Source organism: Phyllobates terribilis, unplaced genomic scaffold, assembly GCF_046119375.1.
Source record: "Phyllobates terribilis strain yellow unplaced genomic scaffold, ASM4611937v1 Scaffold_1__5_contigs__length_1240528914, whole genome shotgun sequence".
NCBI lineage: Eukaryota > Metazoa > Chordata > Amphibia > Anura > Dendrobatidae > Phyllobates > Phyllobates terribilis.
The window spans coordinates 499189646-499214075 of record NW_027362761.1 but is presented as its reverse complement, the minus strand read 5'-3'; the positions used below and the strand labels follow the sequence as shown (position 1 = coordinate 499214075).

The 24430-nt window shown below is 42.9% G+C and overlaps 1 protein-coding gene across 1 annotated transcript in view; it reads right to left on the bottom strand.

Annotated features, from left to right (window-relative positions):
- Window positions 1-24430, bottom strand: part of THBS4 (thrombospondin 4) — a 93180-nt gene that overhangs the window by 48972 nt on the left and 19778 nt on the right. The window contains exons 2-9 of the mRNA XM_073680194.1: window positions 23529-23732; window positions 19387-19634; window positions 13508-13610; window positions 11678-11760; window positions 11093-11144; window positions 10196-10389; window positions 8942-9079; window positions 4919-4996 (exon numbers count right to left, since the gene is read on the bottom strand). Of these exons, the coding sequence (XP_073536295.1) occupies window positions 4919-4996; window positions 8942-9079; window positions 10196-10389; window positions 11093-11144; window positions 11678-11760; window positions 13508-13610; window positions 19387-19634; window positions 23529-23732 (1100 nt within the window). The remainder of the gene's footprint in view (window positions 1-4918; window positions 4997-8941; window positions 9080-10195; window positions 10390-11092; window positions 11145-11677; window positions 11761-13507; window positions 13611-19386; window positions 19635-23528; window positions 23733-24430) is intronic.

Genomic DNA, 24430 nt, shown 5'->3' with positions numbered 1-24430 from the left:
ATTTATAAGGTGAGAAATCCCACTTATTAAACCTGACAGGGGACACCTGTGAAGTGAAAACCATTTCCGGTGACTACCTCTTGAAGCTCATCAAGAGAATGCCAAGAGTGTGCAAAGCAGTCATCAAAGCAAAAGGTGGCTACTTTGAAGAACCTAGAATATAAGACATATTTTCAGCTGTTTCACACTTTTTTGTTAAGCATATAATTCCACATGTGTTAATTCATAGTTTTGATGCCTTCAGTGTGAATGTACAATTTTCATAGTCATGAAAATACAGAAAAATCTTTAAATGAGAAGGTGTGTCCAAACTTTTGGTCTGTACTGTATATATATATATATATATATATATATATATATATATATATATCTAAAATACGTCAGCAGAGCAATCCAGCCACTTTCTACTGAATAGGATGGGAGCAGCACATGACAGAATGGGGGCGCAGGATGTGAGCAGCACACACCAGGATGGGGGAGCAGGATGGCAGCAGCACATGACAGGATGGGGGCGCAGGATGGGAGCAGCACATGACAGCAGTGGCGTACCGCCAATGGCGGCAGACCATGCGACTGCTATGGGGCCCGTGAGCTGGGGGGGCCCATAGCAGTCCAGGGGCGGACATACCACTGCTGGTGCAGCTGCGCCGGGGGGCCCGCCGATGCAGTGTCTCCCTGCTCGTGGCGGGCAGGGAGCGATCCCTTCTTCGCTGCTGACAGGACAGAATGGCAGCGGAGCTGCAGAGATCCGTCCTCTGCTTCCGACCTGCCGCTTCCTCCCTCACACAGGCTTGATGACGTCATCATGCAGCGCGGGCCTGTGTGAGGGAGGAAATTGCAGACAACAAGGATGCTGCGGCCTGCGGGGGAACGGGCAGAGAGGGAAGTGTTTTTTTTTTGTTTTTTTTTACTGAAACGCTGGGGAGAGCAATAATGGGGCTGATGGTGCTGGAGAGAGTAATAATGGGGCTGATGGGGCTGGAGAGAGCAATGGTGGGGCTGATGGGGCTGGGGAGAGCAATCGTGGGGCTGATGGGGCTGGGGAGAGCGCTGATGGGTCTGGGGAGAGCAATGGTGGGGCTGGGAAGAGCAGTGATACTGCAGCTTGCGGGGAAACTGGCAGAGAGGTAAGTGTTTTTTTTTTTTTTTTTACTGAAACGCTGGAGAGAGCAATAATGGGGCTGATTGGGCTGGAGAGAGCAATAGTGGGGCTGATGGGGCTGGGGAGAGCGCTGATGGGTCTGGGGAAAGCAATGGTGGGGCTGGGAAGAGCAGTGATGGGGCTGATGGGGCGGGGAGAGCAATGATGGGGATTAGTAGACCAATGACGGGGATGGGGAGAGCAATGACGGGTTGCTGGGAGAGAGCAATGATGGAGGTGCTGGGAGAGTAATGACGAGGGTGCTGGGAAAGAGCAATGACGGGGGTGCAGGGAGAGAGCAATGACGGGGGTGCAGGGAGAGAGCAATGACGGGGTGCTGGGAGAGAGCAATGATGGGGGTGCTGGGAGAGAGCAATAATGGGGGTGCTGGGAGAGAGCAATGATGGGGGTGCTGGGAGAGAGCAATGATAGTGGTGCTGGGACAGAGCAATGATGGGGGTGCTCGGAGAGGGCAATGACGGGGGTGGTGGGAGACAACAATGACGGGGTGCAGAGAGACAACAATGACGGGGGTGCAGGGAGAGAGCAATGACGCGGGTGCTGGGAGACAGGAATGACAGGGGTGCTGGGAGAGAGCAATTACGAGGGTGCTGGGAGAGCAATGACAGGGGTGCTGGGACAGAGCAATGTTGGGGGTGCTGGTAGAGAGCAATAACGGGAGGTGCTGGGACATAGCAATGACGAGGGTGTTGGGAGAGAGCAATGATGGAGGTGCTGGGACAGAGCAATGATGGGGGTGCGTGCATATTTTCCGTGTGCACATAGCCTTACAGTTAATTGGGGAGAGTCACAGAGACTAAATAATTTATATTATTGGCAGGTGGAGATTATAGTTAATGGAGGGCACAGTGCGGCTTATCACTTTATATTTTGATTACTAAGTGGCTAATAGTATATTAATGGGGGGTCACAGATCTGTATTCAGGGGAGCAGTGCGGGGGAGACACATGTATATATACAATATATGTGACCTTGTTATTATCTAGGCTGGAGATCATCATGACAAGACGAGTCGTGGCTGGGAGATGTCGACATGAAGGTCTGACCAGATGGAGAAGAAGCAGCAGAAACCGACTCTGATCAGACGAGACGTCAGCGGTAAGTGCCTGGATGTAAATATTATTCTGTATCTGCGCTGTATGACTTGGAGTGATAATGTTACATGTAAAATCCCTTAGGCTGCATTCTCACATTTGTGTGAAATGTCAGATTTTTTTATCGGATGGTCCACGGATTTGTAGAGTTTTATAGATTCATTCACACATCCATGAAAATCACAGATCTGAGAATGAGATCTGTGAGGGTCAGAGAACGTCCTGTTCTGATCCGATTTTGAGGATTAGAATAGGACATGCTCAATGCGTCTGTAAAACAGGGCAGCACACTGACACTGCACACAGATGCAGGAATGTAGCTGTATTATATATAGCACAGTCCCTTAGTACATAGTGTACTCACTTATTATGCATAGCATACGCCCTTAGCATATAGTGTACTCGCTTATTATGTGTAGCGCCGTCCTTAGTTATATAGTTTCATCTTTTATTATGTATAACACCCTCCCTTATTACCTATCATCCTCTCTAGCTCTAGGGCTCACAATTGGGGGATCATACTGTGTTGGGGTCAGCAAACTTTGCCCTGGGAGGTGAGGTGAGGTACAGTAGGGTCATTATACTGCGCATGTGGAAGAATTCACCATGGGGGTATCATACTGTGTTTGGGGGGACACTTTTGTTGGTATCACATTTTATGGGACAATGAAAGAGGGGCATAGGACGTCAGCAGGAGGAAAATTACTATGTAAAGGCTGGAAGGTTGTGTGATCTGCTCTTCTGTGACCCTGACAATTATTTACATTTTTTGTTTTGGGTGGGGGGGCAATTTGAACTGCTCTGGGGCCCCATGAATCCTATGTACGCCCCTGCATGACAGGATGGGGGCGCAGGATGGGAGCAGCACATGACAGGATGGGGGTGCAGGATGGGAGCAGCACATGACAGGATGGGGGAGCAGGATGGCAGCAGCACATGACAGGATGGGGGCGCAGGATGGGAGCAGCACATGACAGGATGGGGGCACAGGATGGGAGCAGCACATGACAGGATGGGGGCACAGGATGGGAGCAGCACATTACAGGATGGGGGCGCAGGATGGGAGCAGCACATGACAGGAAGGGGGCACAGGATGGGAGCAGCACATGACAGGATGGGGGCACAGGATGGAAGCAGCACATGACAGGATGGGGGCGCAGGATGGGAGCAGCACATGACAGGATGGGGGCACAGGATGGGAGCAGCACATTACAGGATGGGGGCGCAGGATGGGAGCAGCACATGACAGGAAGGGGGCACAGGATGGGAGCAGCACATGACAGGATGGGGGCACAGGATGGGAGCAGCACATGACAGGATGGGGGCACAGGATGGGAGCAGCACATGACAGGATGGGGGCGCAGGATGGGAGCAGCACATGACAGGATGGGGGCACAGGATGGGAGCAGCACATGAGAGGATGGGGGCACAGGATGGGAGCAGCACATGACAGGATGGGGGCACAGGATGGAAGCAGCACATGACAGGATGGGGGCGCAGGATGGGAGCAGCACATGACAGGATGGGGGCACAGGATGCGAGCAGCACATTACAGGATGGGGGCACAGGATGGAAGCAGCACATGACAGGATGGGAGCACAGGATGGGAGCAGCACATTACAGGATGGGGGCGCAGGATGGGAGCAGCACATGACAGGATGGGGGCGCAGGATGGGAGCAGCACATGACAGGATGGGGGCACAGGATGGGAGCAGCACATGACAGGATGGGGGCACAGGATGGGATCAGCACATGACAGGATGGGGGCGCAGGATGGGATCAGCACATAACAGGATGGGGGCACAGGATGGGAGCAGCACATGACAGGATGGGGGCGCAGGATGGGAGCAGCACATGACAGGATGGGGGCGCAGGATGGGAGCAGCACATGACAAGATTAGGGCGCAGGATGGAAGCAGCACATGACAAGATGGAGGCCATATACCAATATAAATGCTGGCCACCCGGGCGTAGAACGGGTTCAGTAGCTAGTACCATTTAATAATATGTGTTAAGTAGACAATGCCTGATCAATTCAATTTCCCCCTGTTGTTTTTACGTTTGTAAGTGTGCATTTTTTAATGAACTCCTATAACCTTAGTTCACTGCTTCACTTCATACATGAATCCAGATTTTTAGTTCAGAATAGTCACAATTTTTTCAGACATAAACTTTTTTTCCTCTAAATAATTTGATCAAACTGCCCTTTTTTCCAAAAATGTTTTATGGTTTGACATACGTCTAGTATTAGTGGCCTAACCCCTGTATTGTTCATGCTTGCAAGGTGGAAGTAAAGCTGAACTTTGAGATCTTGAAAAACAGCAAAATAAACACAGCAAGAAAAGCAGAAAAAAAGCAGCAACACCTGCACTTTGGCTGCAGCTTTTTTTCACTGCCAAGAGATCATGTTTTGGCTGCAGAAAAAAAGTAGCAGCAAAAAAGCAACGTGTGAACGTAACCTAATGCTTTCCCAATGAGTCTGTCTAACACGTTTGGTTGTAATTTTTGGACAAGTTCTCCTGAAAAAATATATAATCAACTTTGCAACCCTGATTGTTCCTATGGGCAACAAACAGACTTTTCGTTTAGAGAGTTTTCATAAATCTCCCCATCTTCTATAGGTGCAGATATCGATCACGGTGCAGATATCGAGGCTACTTACCATGGTATTTGTGCAAATGGAGTTAGCAACACATCCGCCATTTCTTCCATTTTCGCATTCATTGATATCAAGGCAGATCTTTATGGAAGCATAAAAAAATTCACATTAACTTAGAGGAATTAAATATGTTGTAATATATTAAAATTGCAAAGCTACAGAAGGAAAACAAAAGAACCAAATGGATGTTTTATTTTATTTATCATGCCTGCTTTTTCCATAAAATTTCACAGTGTTTTACAGGCATTGTCATTACTGTCATCACTGTTCATATTGGGACTCACAATCTATATTCCCTATCATTTTGTCTTTGGAGTGTGAGGAGGAAACCGGAGAATCCGGAGGAAACCCATGCAAACACAGGGAGAAGTCAGATACATACTCCTTGCAGATGTTGTCCTTAGTGGGATTCAGACCCACAACTCTAGTGCAGCAAAGCACGCTGGAGATTTCATCTTTTACTTCGTATAGACAGGATAGTTAACAGGTTAAAGGGAACCTGACTGGTCCCCACATGCCCCTAAACCGCCAGTATGTCCCTGTGCATTGGCATGAATGGGAAACAGTGTGGACCCAATTTAATAACCAAGAAGAAAACTACACAAATTTATCTGTGCCGTTAACGGACATAGAAATTCTTTTAAAAGTTTCTGAGAGAATGAAATTGACCAAATCGATCTCCATTTTAAAACCCAACCCAGTGGACACAGAAAGGCCCCCAAAATGGAAAACAATTTCAATACAAGTTAGAACTGTGATCTCTGCGCTAATCAGATATGTATACGGGTTCTCATTATGCAGAAAATCTGATAAATTACACTACTTTCCATCTTTTCATGTGATTCGCAGCTGTTGTGTTACCACAATTTAGTTGTGAGGTCCAGAGCTGCTATGGTGCCCTAAGAATTTTATACTATTAATGGCCCCATGAAGGGACACAAGTAAAGTTGGTTCCTTTTCTATGTAAAATTATCAGCCAAGTTTACTTAAGTGATAGTTTGGTATCACATTTTTTTTGTCTTTTTTTATGTAACTTTATCCCAACACAGGTAAAAAGAGCATTTGATTTGCCACTTTTATCTGGGAAATCCAGACACAATAAAACAACTCATAGTAAAGGAGGGCTTACACTGGCAAATTACTGCCCATAGCAAAACCCATTTACACAAGTAAATTGGTGCTTTTCTAAGATCCTTTTATAGGGATCAATAAAAAATGCTTTTACTGATACTGGCCATCCAGTCTAAATTTTGAATGGGCCAGTGGCTTACTGACCAGGTGACCACCCTACGCACAGGAGACACTCTCACCCGTAATATCAAGTGGGGGAGAAAAGGAACATATTATGCTCCAAATTCATGGGATCCAAGGACATAATATGCAACAATGGATCAGTCTGCAAAACCAAAATTAGCCAAATGACTCGTCAGTCTCCAGTTCTCATCTTAAAATCATACAAATGACCCATTGCTTCCACCTAGGCAGGACAGACAATTCTTCCTCAGTCTAGTCATTTTCTATACAGGAAGCCAGCCTCAGGTAATGCAATCAAATGATCGCCATGTGTCATGTCTGCTTGCTTTCCTGCAAACTTCTCAATGTTGCAACCACAAGTTCTGCTCCATGTCGTCAATGTATTAGTTTCCTCTCACAAATATTATCATATACTTTGGTTTTCCCATCAATTTAAAAATAATCGTTCACACTGTGTATTTTTCCTGTAGAAGGTCAAATATTTTTCAGTATGTATTTGTGTCTGCTACAATGTAGAGGGCAAAATGTTCTTATACACTGACCTTGGTATTGAGACCTAAATGAGTAGCAAAATAAACTAAGCTTCATAAAATATAGATCATTTGTGAAATTTGTTCCACTGATAAAAAAAAATACCTTGTCATAACAATTAAAATAAATTTATGCATAATTTGACTTTCCAGTTCTTATTCCTGTTCCATGCTCTACAACTTCTTAGATCCCTGAAAATTTTGGGCAGTGTTCACATTCCATTTTTACCACATGTACAGATATACTAAATGTATCAGTAGGATTCCACACACCTCTATGGGGTATTCTTAAGTTTGGAATTTATTCTCTATTAATTGAATAGGGGATAACTTCCCATTTACTGGAGATGTGACTGCCGAGACCACCGTGTGAATAGAGTGGAGGCAAATTATCCAAACTGCCCCTCCAATCATTCATAGAGAAGACCAGTCAAGATCAGCAATAACCTTTAAACTTGAGAATACCCCATTTAGGATGCCAATGGAGTGACCTTTTGGCAATTCCACCTCCTTTCTGCCATGGACAATGCAGCGAGTTTGAAAATGCTCAGCAAGTCCTAAAATATCCACAGATCTTTTTGGCAATTGGGTAAATTGGGTTCTGAAAAAGTCATTTACTTGTACTGAGCCATAGTGAGGTGTGATATTAGTGGGAAGAGGAATATAGTTTACTGTTCTTTTTTAACCATTTCTGCTGCATAATGCATTTACCTGTTTGTAAGGAGATGGACATATTGCCCACGTTCCTCCTTGAAGAAACAAATGTTATTGTAATGTGTAATGTGAACTGTGATGTATAATATGAATTGTGACTTGTGTTAATGATGGTGATAATGTGTGTAGTTTGACAGTAGGGATAGTGAGAGTTAATGTTTGGGACTAACCCAGACTGGGAGGGGGTAGGCTGAAGGGAAAGTGACAGTTTCCTGGTAGTGAGTTAGATAGAGCCTGGAGTACATAGAGAAAGTACCTAAGGTCCAATGTGAGTAGTGTCACATTCTTGGGCGTCCCTAAGTGAGAGGAGACCAAAAGGAAGATATAGCGAGACCCAGAGCAGAAGTGACTGAGAGACAAAGTCATTTTCTGTAGACGGATTCTGGGAGAGGATGCCTAGCAGAAAGGCCCAGAGTTTATAATGCCAAGAGGTACCGGGCCTAGACAGGACTGAGTATGTGAGATGAATAGAGTGCCCCAGGCGGGAGTTCCAGAGTGTCAGCATTAGAGAAGATAAGTATTGGCCATTCTGGCAGCATAGCTTCCCTAAGGGGAATGTAAACGTGGAACCGTGGGTTGAGTTAAGGACTCTTCCTAAACAGAACTGTAGTGTCGAGCTGGGTTGTGGTGAAGTAGGAGGAACAGTGATTGCAGAAGACAAGTAAAGAGAGTTAAGAGGAAGGAATTGAAAGTGTGTGGAAAATGCTCTGAAGGAAACATTCAAAAGACTGTGTATCTGCTATCTCCTGTATATATTTACTACCAAGTTCCCATTCAGTAATAAATTAGTTTTTAAATGGTGGTCTCCCTCATTGTACTGTCCAACACCTGGTCCTGGAAAACCAACAACATCGGTTACATGTGGCCGGCAAGGGCGTAGCGGCCTCACATCACAGGTCCACACATCCAGCCAGGACCTCTACTTTCATGTAACATACCAGGCCACAAGAGACGAATACCTCACCCATAGCTACTTCCCCGAGCAACGTTACATGTTCACAGGGGCTTCTTTATGGACATGTGCATGTGAACTAATACAGGGCAGTCCTGCATCCCCAGTTTCCAAAATGGCTGAAGGTTCACAATTTTTAGAAGTAGTTGCAGTGGAGTCACATACCTATAGTCTATACAGATACAAATGGAGTCCCTTTGGCTTCTTACAGAGCCATAGTTACTCCAACCATTAAGGCGCCTTCAAAAGGGGTCATATTACTGAACGCTCCCAAATCCCTCCCCTCTTTTTAAGTGATGGTTCATGCCACATCCATCACACAGAGTAGAGGAGAGGATGAGGAGGGTTCAGTGCTGAGTTTTCAGGACACTGAAGGACCCGCACACTGGGCACTTACAACAGCAGCCTATGGGGGAGTGAAAATTAGGTGCTTCGGTCATGCAACCTCCATAACCATGAACATACTGCAGCTATGCTTGATCCTCTCTCCATCACCGATATAGCCCTGTCAGCAGATATGAGATAGGCTGTCTTTAAACTGGTGTCTACCTTATGTGTGTTGGGAGATGCACTTACCTGTTTATTCTGCTTGGCATAAGCAATTCCAACACCTTGTATCACTGGTCCTGTGTACCCAGGGGGGCACGCCTCACACCTAAAACCTGGCATGGTGTTTATGCATCGAACTCCAGGGAAGCAAGGGTTCTGTCGACACTGGAACATTAAGGAAAATAAATTAATGACAAAGGGCAATTACATATTATACTGTAAAGACACCAAAATGTTGGATACACAAAACACAGAAAATGCATACAAAATAGAAAAAAATATCCCAGGAATTCCTCTTTATTTTCTTCTTTCTTCATAGCTTTGATCCTATTTTATCTCATTTTACAAAATGACAGCATAGTGGTCAGCCAAACTCTTGTGACCAAGGGGCTGATGAAGTGTTCTAGACCTTTGTAATATATGGTGAAACCTCTTTGAGACAAGGACCAACATTTAAATTAAAAACATAGAGAAGTGGTCTTCTCAAAGGAGAGAGCCAGGGGGGATAATATATGCTGGCCCTGAATATCTGGTCTAGACAAAGCAGGGTTCTTCTCAAAAAATGTTTTTTTTGGGGAGGTTCAACTGTAATTTGTGCTTTTCAGTTCCTTTCTATTTCAAGATCTCTGTTGGCCACCAGATAACGGAAATATTAAATTATAAAGGCTGGAAACTATTAATTCTGTATCGATATGTGAATTACTCAAGAAATAAGGGTTTATTTTTGCAACAAGTTGTGTACCTGTGTCAGCAGGACACAATCAGGAAAGACTTTCTGCCCCTGAAGGTAAACAATATTATTTTCAATCATTGGGAACAAGCCGAAATCTTGAAACTGATAATGTAAATGCAAGAACTTTTCTCTATACTTTAATTAAAAGGGCTGTCCATGACTTTTACATTGATGACCATTACCTTAGGATATGCCATCAATGTCTGATTGGTGGGAATGCGACAACCGGCACCAGACATAAGTACTCAGCTGTGAAGCTGTACAGCTCCATCAACAGTATAGTGGTCACAGCCGGGTACTGCACATCTATTGCCACCTATTGATTTTGAATAAGGCGTGACCATGCAGTACCTGGTCACGGCCACTATGCAGCTGGCACAGCTATGCAGTGCAGCTCTGAAACTGAGCACCGGGAACAGCTGATTGCACGCGTGTTGCACCCCCGCCGTTCAGATATTGATGGCCTATACTAAGTATAGGCCATCAATGTAAAAGTTTTGGACAATCCCTTTAAGCAATCATTGCAGGATTTATCGCAGATTTCATACCTCATCTATATCAGTACAAATGACACCATTGCCAGTGTAACCTTCAGGACACGGTCCGCACTGAAACCCACTTCCTGTCTCTGTGCATTTCACACCCCGGAAACATGATGTTGCATCACATCGTGGCTTTGGAGGTATAGTAGGTTGTGGAGGTTTCGGAGCTGGTGTTGGGTATGGATAGTCTGGAGTTAAACCTTCATTGGAAGAAAAAAGTATGTTGTAACAAATAGTAAAAATAGAAAAGACGCAAAAATGTGAAAAAAAATGTTTAGAAGTGGTAAATGGGAAAATCCCTTAGAGTGTGTGCACACAGTGCCTTTTTCAGAAGGCCAAAAACATCCATTTTTAAAGCAGAAGGCTTCAGGAATTACCACTTCCCTAGGAGTTTTGTAAACCTGAAACATTTTTTTTAGCACTTTTTTGATCCTTTCCCGTGTACTTTTAGGACATTTTATTCCAAAGGCGTTTTTTTCCCAACATTTCATGGGCATCGTTTTCTGTGCATTTTTTGATTTAATTAAACAACAAAGAAGATGCCAGAGTAAAAACGCTGAGAAACTGCTCAAAAAAACACATGGGAGTTTTTTGGGTGTCTTATGAGCCTTCCCATTGGCCTCTGTTGTAAATTATTGAGCGTGTTTCAAGCAGAAAATGCCTGAAGAATGGTATGCTCTCTTCTTTTAACCGCTTGGAGTGGCTAAAAGATGCTGAAAAGCCGGAACATATGCAAAGCAAGTTGTTTTCATGTAGCAATTATTCTCATGAGCGTTTGTCAGAGCATTTTTTCTGGCAGTTTTCGTAGACGACCTACCCAAAACTGCCTGAAAAAAAATGTTGTGTGAACATAACCTTGAGGTGAGCTTTTACTGTATATTTTATTACTCCAAATGTACTTACCACAAGCCTGACATTCTGAGACTGTGTTCCTCAAAAACATGGTCTCTTTCACCTTTAAAATATAAAGAAAACATCTAAACAGTTTCCATTTTACCAGTTGTATATATAGGATTTATGTTATGTCTTATGGATATGGCTTTATAATTTCAGAATATCATCTTTATTACAGTTTTCATTTTATCTTTAAAGAGTTGTCCAGGTTTGGCACAAAAATCTGCCGTCACTCTATGTGACTGCAGAAATGGGAATCCTCACAGCACGCAGCAACAACACCAGGCTGTCATACGATCACAAGTATGTGATATGCATACTTCCAGCCACATTCCGACTAGTCATGTCTGGCCTCGCCCAATTCACTTGTACTGAGCAAGGCTGTGCATGTCTAGTCCGAATGTGGCTGGGAGTATGCATATAACATACTTGTGGTTACATGACTGTCCGCTCGGCACTCACGGTGACGGCACTGGAGAATCTCAACATTGTGCGCTGTGAGGATTCACAAGTCTGCAGTCACATAGAGTGACTGCAGACTTTTGTGCCAAACCCAGACAACCCATTTAAACATTACTAATTCATCAGATTTACCTGTTGTCTTACAACATCCCTGAGTTCTCCAAGTAGTTGGTTGAGCTGAGAGATTTGACCCAAGAGCTGCCTGCTGACATCCCCTACACAAAACATATCTATATGTTACAGGTATATTATAGGGTTAAAGACTAACGATCTGTTGAATTTTTTTCCTATTAATCAATAGTATAAGGGAAAATAATAAAGGTGTGCTAAAATTTCTACAGGAACGTTTCTTACAGAAGTGATATCCCAAAGGGCTTCTAAATCAAGCATTAAATAGAACAAAGAAATTCTCAGTCATTTTCTTTGCACATTCAACTACAATACAAGATATAAAAAAAGATGAACAAACCCACTGGAAAGGGAAAACTGTTAAAACTGCTAGCTATAAGTCATATAATGACCAGAAATAGGGTTATTCCTCACATGTACACACACGAACGACAGAACATTCCAAAAAGCCACCTGAACTGATAAGTACGCTGGAAAGGAAAGCAGACAGGTATTGTGCTGACTTTAAAAAAACTACTATATTGGGGTGAATAGAGTAACTACTCCAAATACTAAATGTCCTCATAAACGTTAGATCAAAATTGGCTGAACCCCATGTACAGTATGTTGGCGGGATCAGTTGGCAGTCTAATGTGCACACAAGCCTCCTGACGCCCACCTGAGACAAGATGTCGAGAAGAGAAGGATCCGGCACATTGGATTTCCAACAGCTGATCTTTTTGTTCTCTGGGGAATAAGATGATGCCAGAAGAGTCTCATAGAGAACACAGCTGAGGCAAGAATTCTTGTATAGAGCAAAGTCGGAAGAGATAGCAGTCAACTGAACAATCGTTTGGCCATCAGCTGTCTAATGTGTATCGGGGGCTTAAGAGTCCTGTTAGGGCTCATGAAGACGTCCATGGATCTCGGTCTGATCACAGACTGCAATGCACGGTCTGGCCGCAGGTCTCCTTACTCGAGCGTGACAGCCTCATAGAAATATATGAAGCTGTCATGCTCTGGTTGGGAGACCCGTAGCCAGATCATGATCGGCCCGAGATCGACATCTGCATGAGCCCTAACAAGACTCTTAAGCCCCCGATACACATTATAGACAGCTAGAGAAAATGCTTCATTAAATATATATTTCTCTATATTATCCAGTATAACTGTTGTCCTAATAGTGAAGAATATAGACAGCATATGGCCAAATGCATAATGCCCTGTGTGTACTATGGTATCCAATTAGTCCAAATAAACATAAAGAGCCCCCAAAAATTATTGTGTGATGCTAGGAAACTCGTAATGAGGTCATAAAGTCCAGTGGTGCCCCACTAATTAGTGACAGAAGATGGGGGACCAATGTGTTTATAATACCATTATAATCAGGTGATTCCAACCTGAATACATAACTCTACGCTTAATCAGAGGATCACGGCACTCATTATTCATCACAAAACTCTTCTCCACATCTAGGGATTTGTCTGCCTCGATTACAATGTGACTAAATATGTTATATATTTGCTCTTATCTAACAGCGCTGTACATTCCAGAACCAATTTTTACTGCTCCAATACATATGAAATAAGTAAATGAAGCTATTTTGCAATTATCATGGATTTTAGCTTTTGCATCTCTATGGTTACAGACTACAAACATGCCCTTGTGTAGGCTGATCACATGAAGTTATGTTACTCTTCCATCCATCCCTCTTCACCTGTCTTTAGGTTTGGGGGCAGACAAGTGTACATTTACTATGGTTCCCGGGCATATAATTTAGTTACCAATACCAAATTATTTTTTTTGTATCATAATTGATGGGAATAGCATTAAAGCATATTTATGAAAACCCACCTGCATATTGTCCAGGTTCACTCTGCTGCATGAAACACTCCTGTATTGATGCTACTTGAGTGAGAGAACCACCCAGGACCAACTTCAGTTCATCCATGGAATCCTGCAGATACAACCACAGGTGCTATATATTAGTTATTCGTGTAGGAAGATCTGTAACTGGTTAAAAAAAAAAGCTCCAGAGACAACTAAAATATATAATACTGTATATGTATAAGATTGAACAATTGTCAGGTCAGGAAATAAAAGAAACAGTATCTCACTTTACAGAGCAAGTAAACTCTAAAATTTACAGATATTGGAAGAAAATTGCTTTTTTTATATAGTGGAATGCACAGATTTCCAGATAAAACATATAGAAAATATGACTGAAAATCTTTGAATCTATTAAATCTAGTGTCTGGATTCTTCAAACACAAAAAGTGTCCTTCAAGAGCAGTGGAATACTTAAAATGATTCACCACCAGCATGCTTCCATCTGCTGCTAAGATAATCTTCGTTGGGCCCAGAAGTGATGATGCCCCATCAATCAGTCACCTCTCCACTTAGTCCACTGATCGACTGTAGCAGCCAGGAGACTGATGAATGAGATGTCATCACACCAGAAGTGATGATGTTCTGACCACCAGTCGCCTGATTACTGAGGCAACTAACTGGCCGCAAGTCTGACAACTGGTGGTTGGGACGTCATCACTTTCGACAGAGAAGCAAAACTGGAGCTTAAGCTCCATTCCAGCGGTAAACAGTACTTCTTTCTTCTTTTTTTCATTCCTTGTTTGTCCTTTCCTTCTGTAAACTTTACAATAATGATGGAAAACCGGGCAATGGGGGAGGCATATTAATAGTTGCGGCCATTCATTGCCGTGGCCTGTGGTTGGCTATAGCAGATATATGTCCATCTGGGTCAAGCTGGGAGTACAGAGCTAGTCGCTGGTGGCCAGCTGTAGTAACATCAATATGGTTGACAGGTCAGTGCACCAGGCCACAGTCAACAGAGTACATGTAAAACGATGTGATGCATAATACTGAGAGCGGTACTACACTCCTCAGCATTGAAATTGCAATACACAGAAGGAAAAGTTACGGAAATATAAAAATCACAGTATTGATAGACATGATACTAATGTGCAAATATTGAAAAAAGGGAGACATTTTTTTAAAAACATCTCAGTTTATTTAATATCAAGTATAAGCGCCACACACAGAAATCCTCACACTTACACACCTTGGCTGATATCAATGAGGTTATTACTGGTTGTCTAAGGAATGTCTTGCCACAATCAACCACTTTCAACATAACGATGGCAAGCAACATGTTGCTCCTGCTACTGTGAGCAGCCTGAGTGGCCTAAATGTTCTACCATGACCTGCAGTGTCTCCAGACTTGTCTTCCCTCGAACACATCTGGGACTTCATAGGTCGGCAATTGCAAAGGGAGCTGCCAACAGCGGACCTTGATGATTTGTCCAAACATATTCAGCGCAGCAAAACATTCCTCAGACAACCATTAATAACCTCATTAATAGCAGCCAAGCTGTAATTGTGTGTATCTGATGCTTAGTTGATACTCAATAAATCGAGATTTCCATTTTTTCATCATTTGCATATTAGTAACATTTCCATCCATCCTGTGATTTCTGTAACTCCCCGGCTTTTCCTTCTTGGTGTTGCAATTTCAAGTTGAGGAGTGTATTTTAACATCTTGGTCAATATTGTTAGAAAACAGATGAAAGACCAAGTACAGATAAATCTTTTTTTGTGTGGTGCTTTACATTTTTCTGTTTCATCTTATAAATAGAAAAATAGAATTCAATCTATCAACGGATCATGATATGATGGTCACCGATAGCCCCCAATAGATCTCACTGACTATAATAGAGTCCGCTGGGCTTCTAGTAAGGCATTTTTTATTTTTTCTGCCCGTTATGATGAACCTGTGACGTAGGCTCCTAAAGAAGCCTACAGATGTGCAAGTGTGAATAGAGGCTGAACAGGCAGGGAGCTGGATAACAGTTAGGAGGGATAGAGGGAAGAAGTATAGGAAGGCTGGTTCAGAACCGGCATTATTGGAGCACGACAGATCCTCTGACCGCCGGGGGAGTGTATGCTCCAGTAATGAGGGGGAGGGCGGAAGTGTAGGGCAGGCAAGACAGGTCCTGGTAGTGGGTGACTCTATTATTAGGGGGACAGACAGGGCAATCTGTCACAAAGACCGGGATCGCCGAACGGTGTGCTGCCTCCCTGGCGCTCGAGTCCGGCACATCGCGGATCGGGTTGACAGGTTACTGGGTGGGGCTGGCGAAGACCCAGCGGTCATGGTCCACATCGGCACCAATGACAAAGTGAGTGGTAGATGGAGGGTCCTTAAAAATGATTTCAGGGACCTAGGTAGGAAGCTTAGGGCAAGGACCTCCAAGGTAGTTTTCTCAGAAATACTACCAATCCCGCAAGCCACACAGGAGCGCCAACGGGAAGTTAGGGAGGTGAATAAGTGGCTAAAGAGTTGGTGCAAGGCAGAAGGGTTTGGGTTCATGGAGAACTGGGCCGACTTCGCGGTCGGCTACAGGCTCTACCGTAGGGACGGGCTGCACCTCAATGGGGAGGGTGCAGCGGTGCTGGGGAAGAAAATGGCTAATAGGTTGGAGGAGTTTTTAAACTAGAGATGGGGGGGGGGAACCAAGGAGATAGGTGGGATGTGAGGCAAGCAAGGGGGAAGGGGAGAAGTGAATATAATGAGGGTGGAGAGGGGTGTGGGGATAGTACAGTTAGATCGTTAGAGAAGAATAGGATGCTAAATAACCCCAAAGTTTTATCTTGCATGCTGACCAATGCAAGAAGCCTGACCAATAAGGCGGATGAGCTGCGGGCGCTTATATCGGAGATGAGGTATGACATCGTAGGTATAACAGAGACTTGGCTAGACGATAGCTACGACTGGGCGGTAAATTTATTAGATTATAGTTTATTTAGAAGGGACCGGAAACAGGGGAAAGGCGGAGGAGTCTGCTTATATGTAAAGTCATGTCTAAAGCCCAGACTAAGGGAAGATATAGGAGAGGGAGAAGAGGGGGTCGAGTCCATGTGGGTAGAGATAGAGGGGGCAAAAAATAATAATAAAATATTACTGGGGGTCTGCTATAAGCCACCAAATATAACAGAGGAGAATGAGAATCTGCTATTAGGACAAATAGACAAAGTAGCAAAACATAATGAAGTGATTGTAATGGGGGATTTCAACTACCCGGATATTGACTGGGAAACAGAAACCTGTAGATCTCAGAAAGGAAAAAGGTTCTTGACAAATATTAAGGATAATTATCTCTCCCAACTAGTGCAGGAACCAACGAGAGGGAAGGCCGTGTTGGACTTAATATTGACTAATAGGCCTGATAGAATAACTGAGGTACAAATAGGGGGGCACCTAGGTAATAGCGATCATAATATTATCGACTTCAAAATGCCCTTCAGTAGGGTTATCAATAAGGGAACAACAAAAACATTAAACTTTAGGAGGGCGAAGTTTGATCAGCTGAAAGAAAGCCTTCAACTTATTGACTGGGACAAAGTTCTTAATCAAAGGAATACGAATAGTAAATGGGAAACCTTCAAAAGAATTCTGAATACTCAGTGCGAGAGGTATGTACCGTATGGGAATAAAAGGGCCAAAAATAAGAGGAAACCAATATGGTTGAACAAGAAAGTAAAAGGGGCGTTAAATAGCAAAAAAGAGGCATTCAAGAGATTAAAACAGGAAAACAGTAAGGAGGCACTAATGTGTTACAAGGCAAAAACGAGAACCTGTAAAAAACAAATAAAAATAGCGAAGGAGGAAACAGAGAGACGTATTGCTAGGGAAAGTAGATCAAATCCCAAACTGTTCTTTACGTATATAAATAGTAAAAGGATTAAATCGGATAATATTGGACCGATAAAAAGTGAGGAAGGCAAAATCATAGAGAAAGATGAGGATAAAGCTAATCTATTAAATAATTTTTTTTCGACAACTTTCACAAAGGAAATAGAACTAACAGGAGAAATGAGAAGTGACAAACTTAATCCTCCACTAAGTATGACAAATCTAACCCAAGCTGGGGTACAGAAACGCCTCAGTAACATTAAAATAAACAAATCACCAGGACCTGATGGCATACACCCACGGGTACTAAGGGAACTAAGTAATGTGATAGACAGACCGTTATATCTTATATTTAAGGACTCTGTTGAGACTGGGTCTGTACCACTTGATTGGCGACAGGCGAATGTAGTGCCAATATTCAAAAAGGGAGCAAAAAGTGACGCCGGAAACTATCGGCCGGTGAGTCTGACGTCCGTTGTGGTCAAAATTTTCGAAAGCTTCATTAAAGAGGCAATTACGGAGCATCTTGATGCTAATAATCTTTTAATCCCGAACCAACATGGATTCATGAGGAATCACTCCTGCCAAACAAACCTGATTGACTTCTACGAGGAGGTTAGCTCTCGAGTAGATCAGGGGGAACCAGTGGATGTCGTGTATCTCGACTTCTCAAAAGCGTTCGATAGCGTGCCACATAATAGGTTGGTATACAAAATGAGAATGATGGGGCTGGGGGAAAATGTCTGCAAGTGGGTAGCTAACTGGCTAAAGGATAGAAGGCAGAGGGTGGTTATAAATGGAATATACTCAGATTGGGTAAGCGTCACTAGTGGGGTACCACAGGGGTCTGTACTAGGCCCAATGTTATTTAATATCTTTATTAACGACATAGTCAACGGGATAAATAGTAAAATATCAATATTTGCAGATGACACAAAGTTATGTAAAACAATTAATACAAAAGAGGACAGTGCAGACCTACAGAGGGATTTGGATAAGCTGGGTAGGTGGAGCATTAAATGGCAAATGAGGTTTAACGAGGAGAAATGTAAGGTCATACACATGGGAAGGAAAAATGGAAGTCACCAGTACTCACTGAATGGGAAATCATTGGGGAATTCAGAGATGGAGAAGGACTTGGGCTTCTTGATTGATAGCAAACTAAATTGGAGTGCCCAAAGTCAGGCCGCTGCTGTAAGGGCAAACAGGGTAATGGGATGTATCAGAAGAGGTATAGCTGCAAAGGATGAGAACATTGTTCTTCCACTGTACAAAGCACTGGTCAGACCACACTTGGAATACTGTGCTCAGTTATGGGCCCCAATATATAGAAAGGATATAAACGAGCTTGAAAAGGTACAAAGGAGGGCAACAAAATTAATAAGGGGAATGGAGGGACTGCAATACCCAGAGAGGTTGGCAAAACTAGGACTATTCAGCCTGGAAAAGAGAAGGTTGAGGGGGGACATAATAAATGTGTACAAATATGTTAGGGGACAGTATAGAGATCTTGCCCGGGATTTGTTCAAAAGGAGGGATATTATTGTAACAAGAGGGCATTCACTAAGACTGGAAGAGAAAAGGTTTCAGCACCAGCATAGGAAGGGGTTCTTTACGGTAAGAGCAGTGAGAGTATGGAATTCACTGAGTGAGGAGACGGTAATGTCGGATTCACTACACCAGTTCAAGCGGGGACTGGATGCATTTCTAGATACCAGGCAGATTTCAGCGTATACTTAAAAATAAAATAAAATAGTAGGTTGATACAGGGATTTATTCTGACTGCTGGTTTCAGAGTCGGGAGGGAATTTTTCCTCAGGTGAAGATTGGCCAATTCATTTGGGGTTTTTGCCCTCCTCTGGATCAACTTTAGCAATTACAGAACTAACAGGTCGAACTTGATGGATGCAAGTCTTTATTCGGCTTTACAAACTATGTTACTATGTTAGGCTAAAAGATGTTCAAATATAGGTATATCAATAGGAAAAGTCCTGGAGACCATTTCTACTTTACATTTCCTTACCTGTGCTTTTTTCTGCAGCGTCCTTATCTGCACAGATCCTGTGTTTAGGGTGACTCCTGACAGTGGCCGGGGCAGGTCTTTGACAGCATCCACTTGGTCACAGTCTAAGTAAAGCTCAGCGGTGCTGGACCCTCGGTGTAGCCCACTGAGATGTAGAAGGATGGAGTGCTGCTTCCCATCAGCTAGATCTATATTGCTGAAGATGACAGAGTTCATTTTGCCATCACTCTTGAGGTATCGAAGGGAGGCTGAGCCAGAAAAATAATAAAGCCAGTGTGAAAGCAGAAAAGTAAGATTTATAAATCTGTTGCATCCAAGACAATTCTGATCTATGTGTTCACTGTAACCTTCATAGTTTGCATCAACGTATCTGTCTACCCCAATTGTAACCAGAGATACCCTGGATTGATTTGTGCCCTCTGATCTGTGTACTACTTTGTGTGCAGAATTATAAGGCAAGTGAGCAATTTGACCATATCATCATTTTTATGCAGATTTTCCAACTCCGCGCTTATTGGATGAAGCAGATCAGGTGATGTATATGTAATGAGGAGGGTGAGGCCTAAGGATAAAAAACCCTTTATCAAGGTGTGCAGAATTATTAGGCAGCTTCTTTTCCCTCAGACAAGATGGGCCAAAAAAGAGATTTAACTGACTCTGAAAAGTCAAAAATTGTAACGAGTTTTACAGAGGGATGAAGCACTATTGATATTGTGAAGATATTGGGGCGTGATCGCACAACCATCAAAAGTTTTGATGCAAATCGTCAACAGGATCGCAAAAATGCGTTGAGTGAAAAAAGACGCACATTAACAGCCAAAGGTTTGAGAAAAATCAAATATGAAGTGACCAGGAAGCCATCATCCTCCAGTGCTGTCATATTCCAGAATTGCAACCTCCCTGGAGGGCCCAGAAGTACAAGGTGTTCAGTGCTCAGAGACATGGCCAAGGTAAGGAAGGGGGAAACCCGACCACCACTGAACAAGACACACAAGTGTAAATGTGAAGACTGGGCCAAGAAATATCTGAAGACAGATTGTTCAAAGGTTTTATGGACTGATGAGATGAGAGTGGCTCTTGATGGACCAGATAGATACGTCTGTTGCTCGATCAGTAATGGGCACAGACCTCCACTTCTACTCAGATGCCAGCAAGGCGAAGGTGGGGTACTACTATGGGCTGGTATTATCAACGATGAGCTAGTTGGACCTTTTCAGGTCGAAGAAAGACTCAAAGTCAACTCCCAAACCTACTGCCAGTTTGTAGAAGACACTTTCTTCAAGTAGTGTTACAGTAAAAAGTCTGCATCTTTCAAGAAAGCCATGATTTTTATGCAGGACAATGCTCCATCTCATGCATCGAAGTCTCCACTGCTCGGCAGTCAGTAATGGCCTTATAGATGTAAGAATAATGACATGGCCACTTAATCACTTGACCTAAACCCTATAGAGAACTTGTGGGCCCTTCTTACGCAGGAGGTTTACATTGAAGGAAAACAGTCACCTCTCTGAACAGTGTGTGGAGGCTGCGGTTGGTGCTGCCCAAAAAGTTGATCTTCAAGATGGATGAAAGGATTATGACTGTTACAGAAAAGAAGGGGGGCTATATTGGTCACTGAAATGTTAGAAATTTATTTTTGTACATTTTCAGTTATTTGGTTATTTTTCCCACTTTAACAAATTAAAATAACAATTGAGATGGAAAATTTACATTTTTACTTAGCTGCATAATAATTCTGCACACTAATAGTTGCCCAATAATTCTGCACACAGATATTCTTCTAAGAAAAAACAAAACCTCACTTTTACTTTCTTAAATATTCAGGTTTCAGGTTTATTAACCTTTTGGATTACAGCATTGTAGTTGTTCAATAATAAATTTCATCATCAAAAATACAAATTGCCTAACAATTGTGCACACAGTGTACTTTCTGTTGACATGCCCACCATATGCAATGTAGTGCCCAAATAATATATCAGATAAACTTATTTCCTGCATGATGAACAACAACTGACCTAATAAGTATAGTTTTACCCTTTGCAGATGCCTCTTCATAGCTTTATGCGCCAAGTGTGAGATCAGGTATGTGGGTTCTGATAGCCCAAGTCATCAGGGCCCTTCGGTAAGTCATAAGATAGCACACATGTGATATACCCCTAAGCCAGGACCTGCTTCCTATGTCCGTGTTTAGAATATTTAGGGCTCCACATGAGATGACATAATTTTATGCAATGGATATAACTAGGCACTACTACTGTATAGGGGCACTTTGTGGGTGATACTGTATAGCATTGCCAGAAAGGTATCAATATAATTTAGACTTCAGACACTTAGCATTTGCGGCTTTTCAACTGTTGGCAGGAAAAAACCTGTTGATTTTAACTTTTTGTTAAAGAGAACTTGTCAGCATGATTTTGTAATGTAAAGCAAAGCCATGGCTGTAATGGCGCTGTAATACAGATTAAATTGATACCTTTGGTGAATAAATCCGCTTTGTGGTTCTTCTTTAACCCCTTCACGACATATGCCGTAAATTGAGTTTAATGCATTCTCGCACACCATCATGTGCCTCTACCAGCTGTGGGTGGAGTGGAGCTCTGCCGGTGGCTGTTCACCTGTTAAATGCCACTGTTAAACTCTGACAGCGGCATTTAACACTCGCCGGCAGGAAGGTGCGTCATCTCACATGCCCAGAAGTACACCTGCAATGTGACTGCGGGGCGCCGATGGGTTGCCATGACAGCCGATGGTCTGCTGAAGACCTCCATGCTTGTCATGACAATACTTCTGTGAAGGCCAGCATTTAGCTGGCGCTCATAGGAGATTGGGATTGTCACTATACATAGAAGTGCTGGTGCGCAGCTATGTATAGCACAAGTGATCAGACAAATGCAGCTTCAAGTCCCCTAAGGGGACTAACAAATACAGTAAAAAAAAATAGTAAAAATGAAAAACCTACAAAAGTTCAAATCACCCCCTTTTTTCCCAATTAAAAATAAAAAAATACATGTTTGGTATCGCTGCGTTTGTAAAATTCCAATCTATCAAAATATAAAATAAATGTATCCAATGGGTAAATGGCGTAACAAGAAAGGAAATTGTGTTTTTGGCTGCCGCAACATTGCAATAAAATACAATAAGAGGTGATCGAAACATCATATCTGCTCCAAATTGGTATCACTAAAAACGTCTGCTCAAGGTGCAACAAATAAGACCTCACACAACCCCATATCCCGAAAAGTGAAAACGTTACAGGTCTCGGAAAATGACAACACAAGCAACATTTTTTTAATTTTTTTACAAATTTCTGAATTTTTTTCACCGTAAAAAAACCCAACAATTATACATGTTTGGTATCTGCGTACTCGTACTGATCTGGAAAATAATATTGCCAGGTCAGTTTTACCATATGGTGAACACGGTAATTAACCCACTCTCCCCACCCCGAAAAAAAAATTGTGAAATTGCGCTTTCTTTTGCAATTTCGACGCAGTTGGAATTTTTTTTTCCTGCTTTCTACTACATGACATGATAAAATGAATGACGTCATTCAAAAGTACAACTCGTCCAGCAAAAAACAAGTCCCCATACGGTGATGTGGCCGGAAAAATAAAAAAATGTTATGGCTCTAGGAAGAAGGGGAGGAAAAGACGAAAACGGGAAATCGCCCCGGGGGGAAGACGGGGGTGGGGGAGGGGTTAAAGAAGAACAGGTTCTCTTTAGGATCAACAGGAGCTCATGACATGTGCTAAATAATTACATTCAGTGTTTGTCAGGATGCCGAAATGGTTTGACAAATGACAGGAAAGTAGTGTTTACAACTGTGTGCCACTTAGTAACCACCAATAATACATCAGTACATAATAATCTAAGGGAGGAGGGGGTTTAATGTAAATTTTAAATTGCTCTCAAGTTCCTGGATGATCAATTAATGCCATACTAAAAATCAGAGAGACTCTTCAGAGTATCTGCATGCTGGCTTTCATTGGACCCACTTGTCAATAGTATGAAGTTCTCTAAACAGTTGTGCCAATCGCAATTATTCCTCATAACCTCCATGGCTATACACTGATCAGCCAGAACCATAAAACCACTGATGGGTGATTTACCACCATTGATCATCTCATTATCTCATCGATTACCTTTATTTATTCGTCCCATCACTGTGAATTCAAAGAAGCGGCTGTTGTCTTTTGTGGAGTAAAGACCAAACAGAGTGGCTGTAGATTTAGGCTGCAGCTTAAACGTGGACAGTATATACACTTCATTCATGGAGGGATTGTTGAGCGCCTGTTGAAGGTAATGCGTGATCTGTCTCTGGACTGAAGGCGACAGGAGATCAAGAGCTGCAATAGCAATGCAAACAAATCAAAATCCAAGAAATCTAAAAAATTAAAGCAAATTAGTCCATCAATCATTCTGACCATACTCCAATCAACGTATATGTATATATTTAATTAAGTACATCTGGATTTCCCATAATTCATTTAACATGTTAACTTCTTGACATTAGGAACAAGTCCTATTTATGACCTACAAGTTAGCATAACTTTAAATTAAAGGGGTTGTCCTGTCCAAATCGATAAGTCTGCAGTTACTCAGTGTGACTGCAGACTTATGAATCCCCCCACCGGGGGATTCATCGGTTTCAGGCCCGGGACCGGAGGGTATGCATGAGTTGTACATACTTCCGGCCTGTGGGTGTGGCCTCGCTCCATACTTTTGTATGAAGCAAGGCCGCTCCCTCCAGTCGGCCACACCCACCGGTTGGCCGTTTTAGTAGACGGGAAGCAGCCTCGCTCCATACAAGTGTATGGAGCTGGGCAAGATCCACTAGACGGGCCCTGGCTGGGAGTATGTATAATGCATACATACCCTCCGGTTCCGGCTCAGAAACCGGTGAATCTCCGCAGTACACAGTGCCTGCGATGGGGGGATTCATAAGTCTGCAGTCACACAGAGTGACTGCTGACTTATTGATTTGGATCAGACAACCCCATTAAAAAGTATTTCCATATTATATAAACAATGCTTAAAGTAGTAT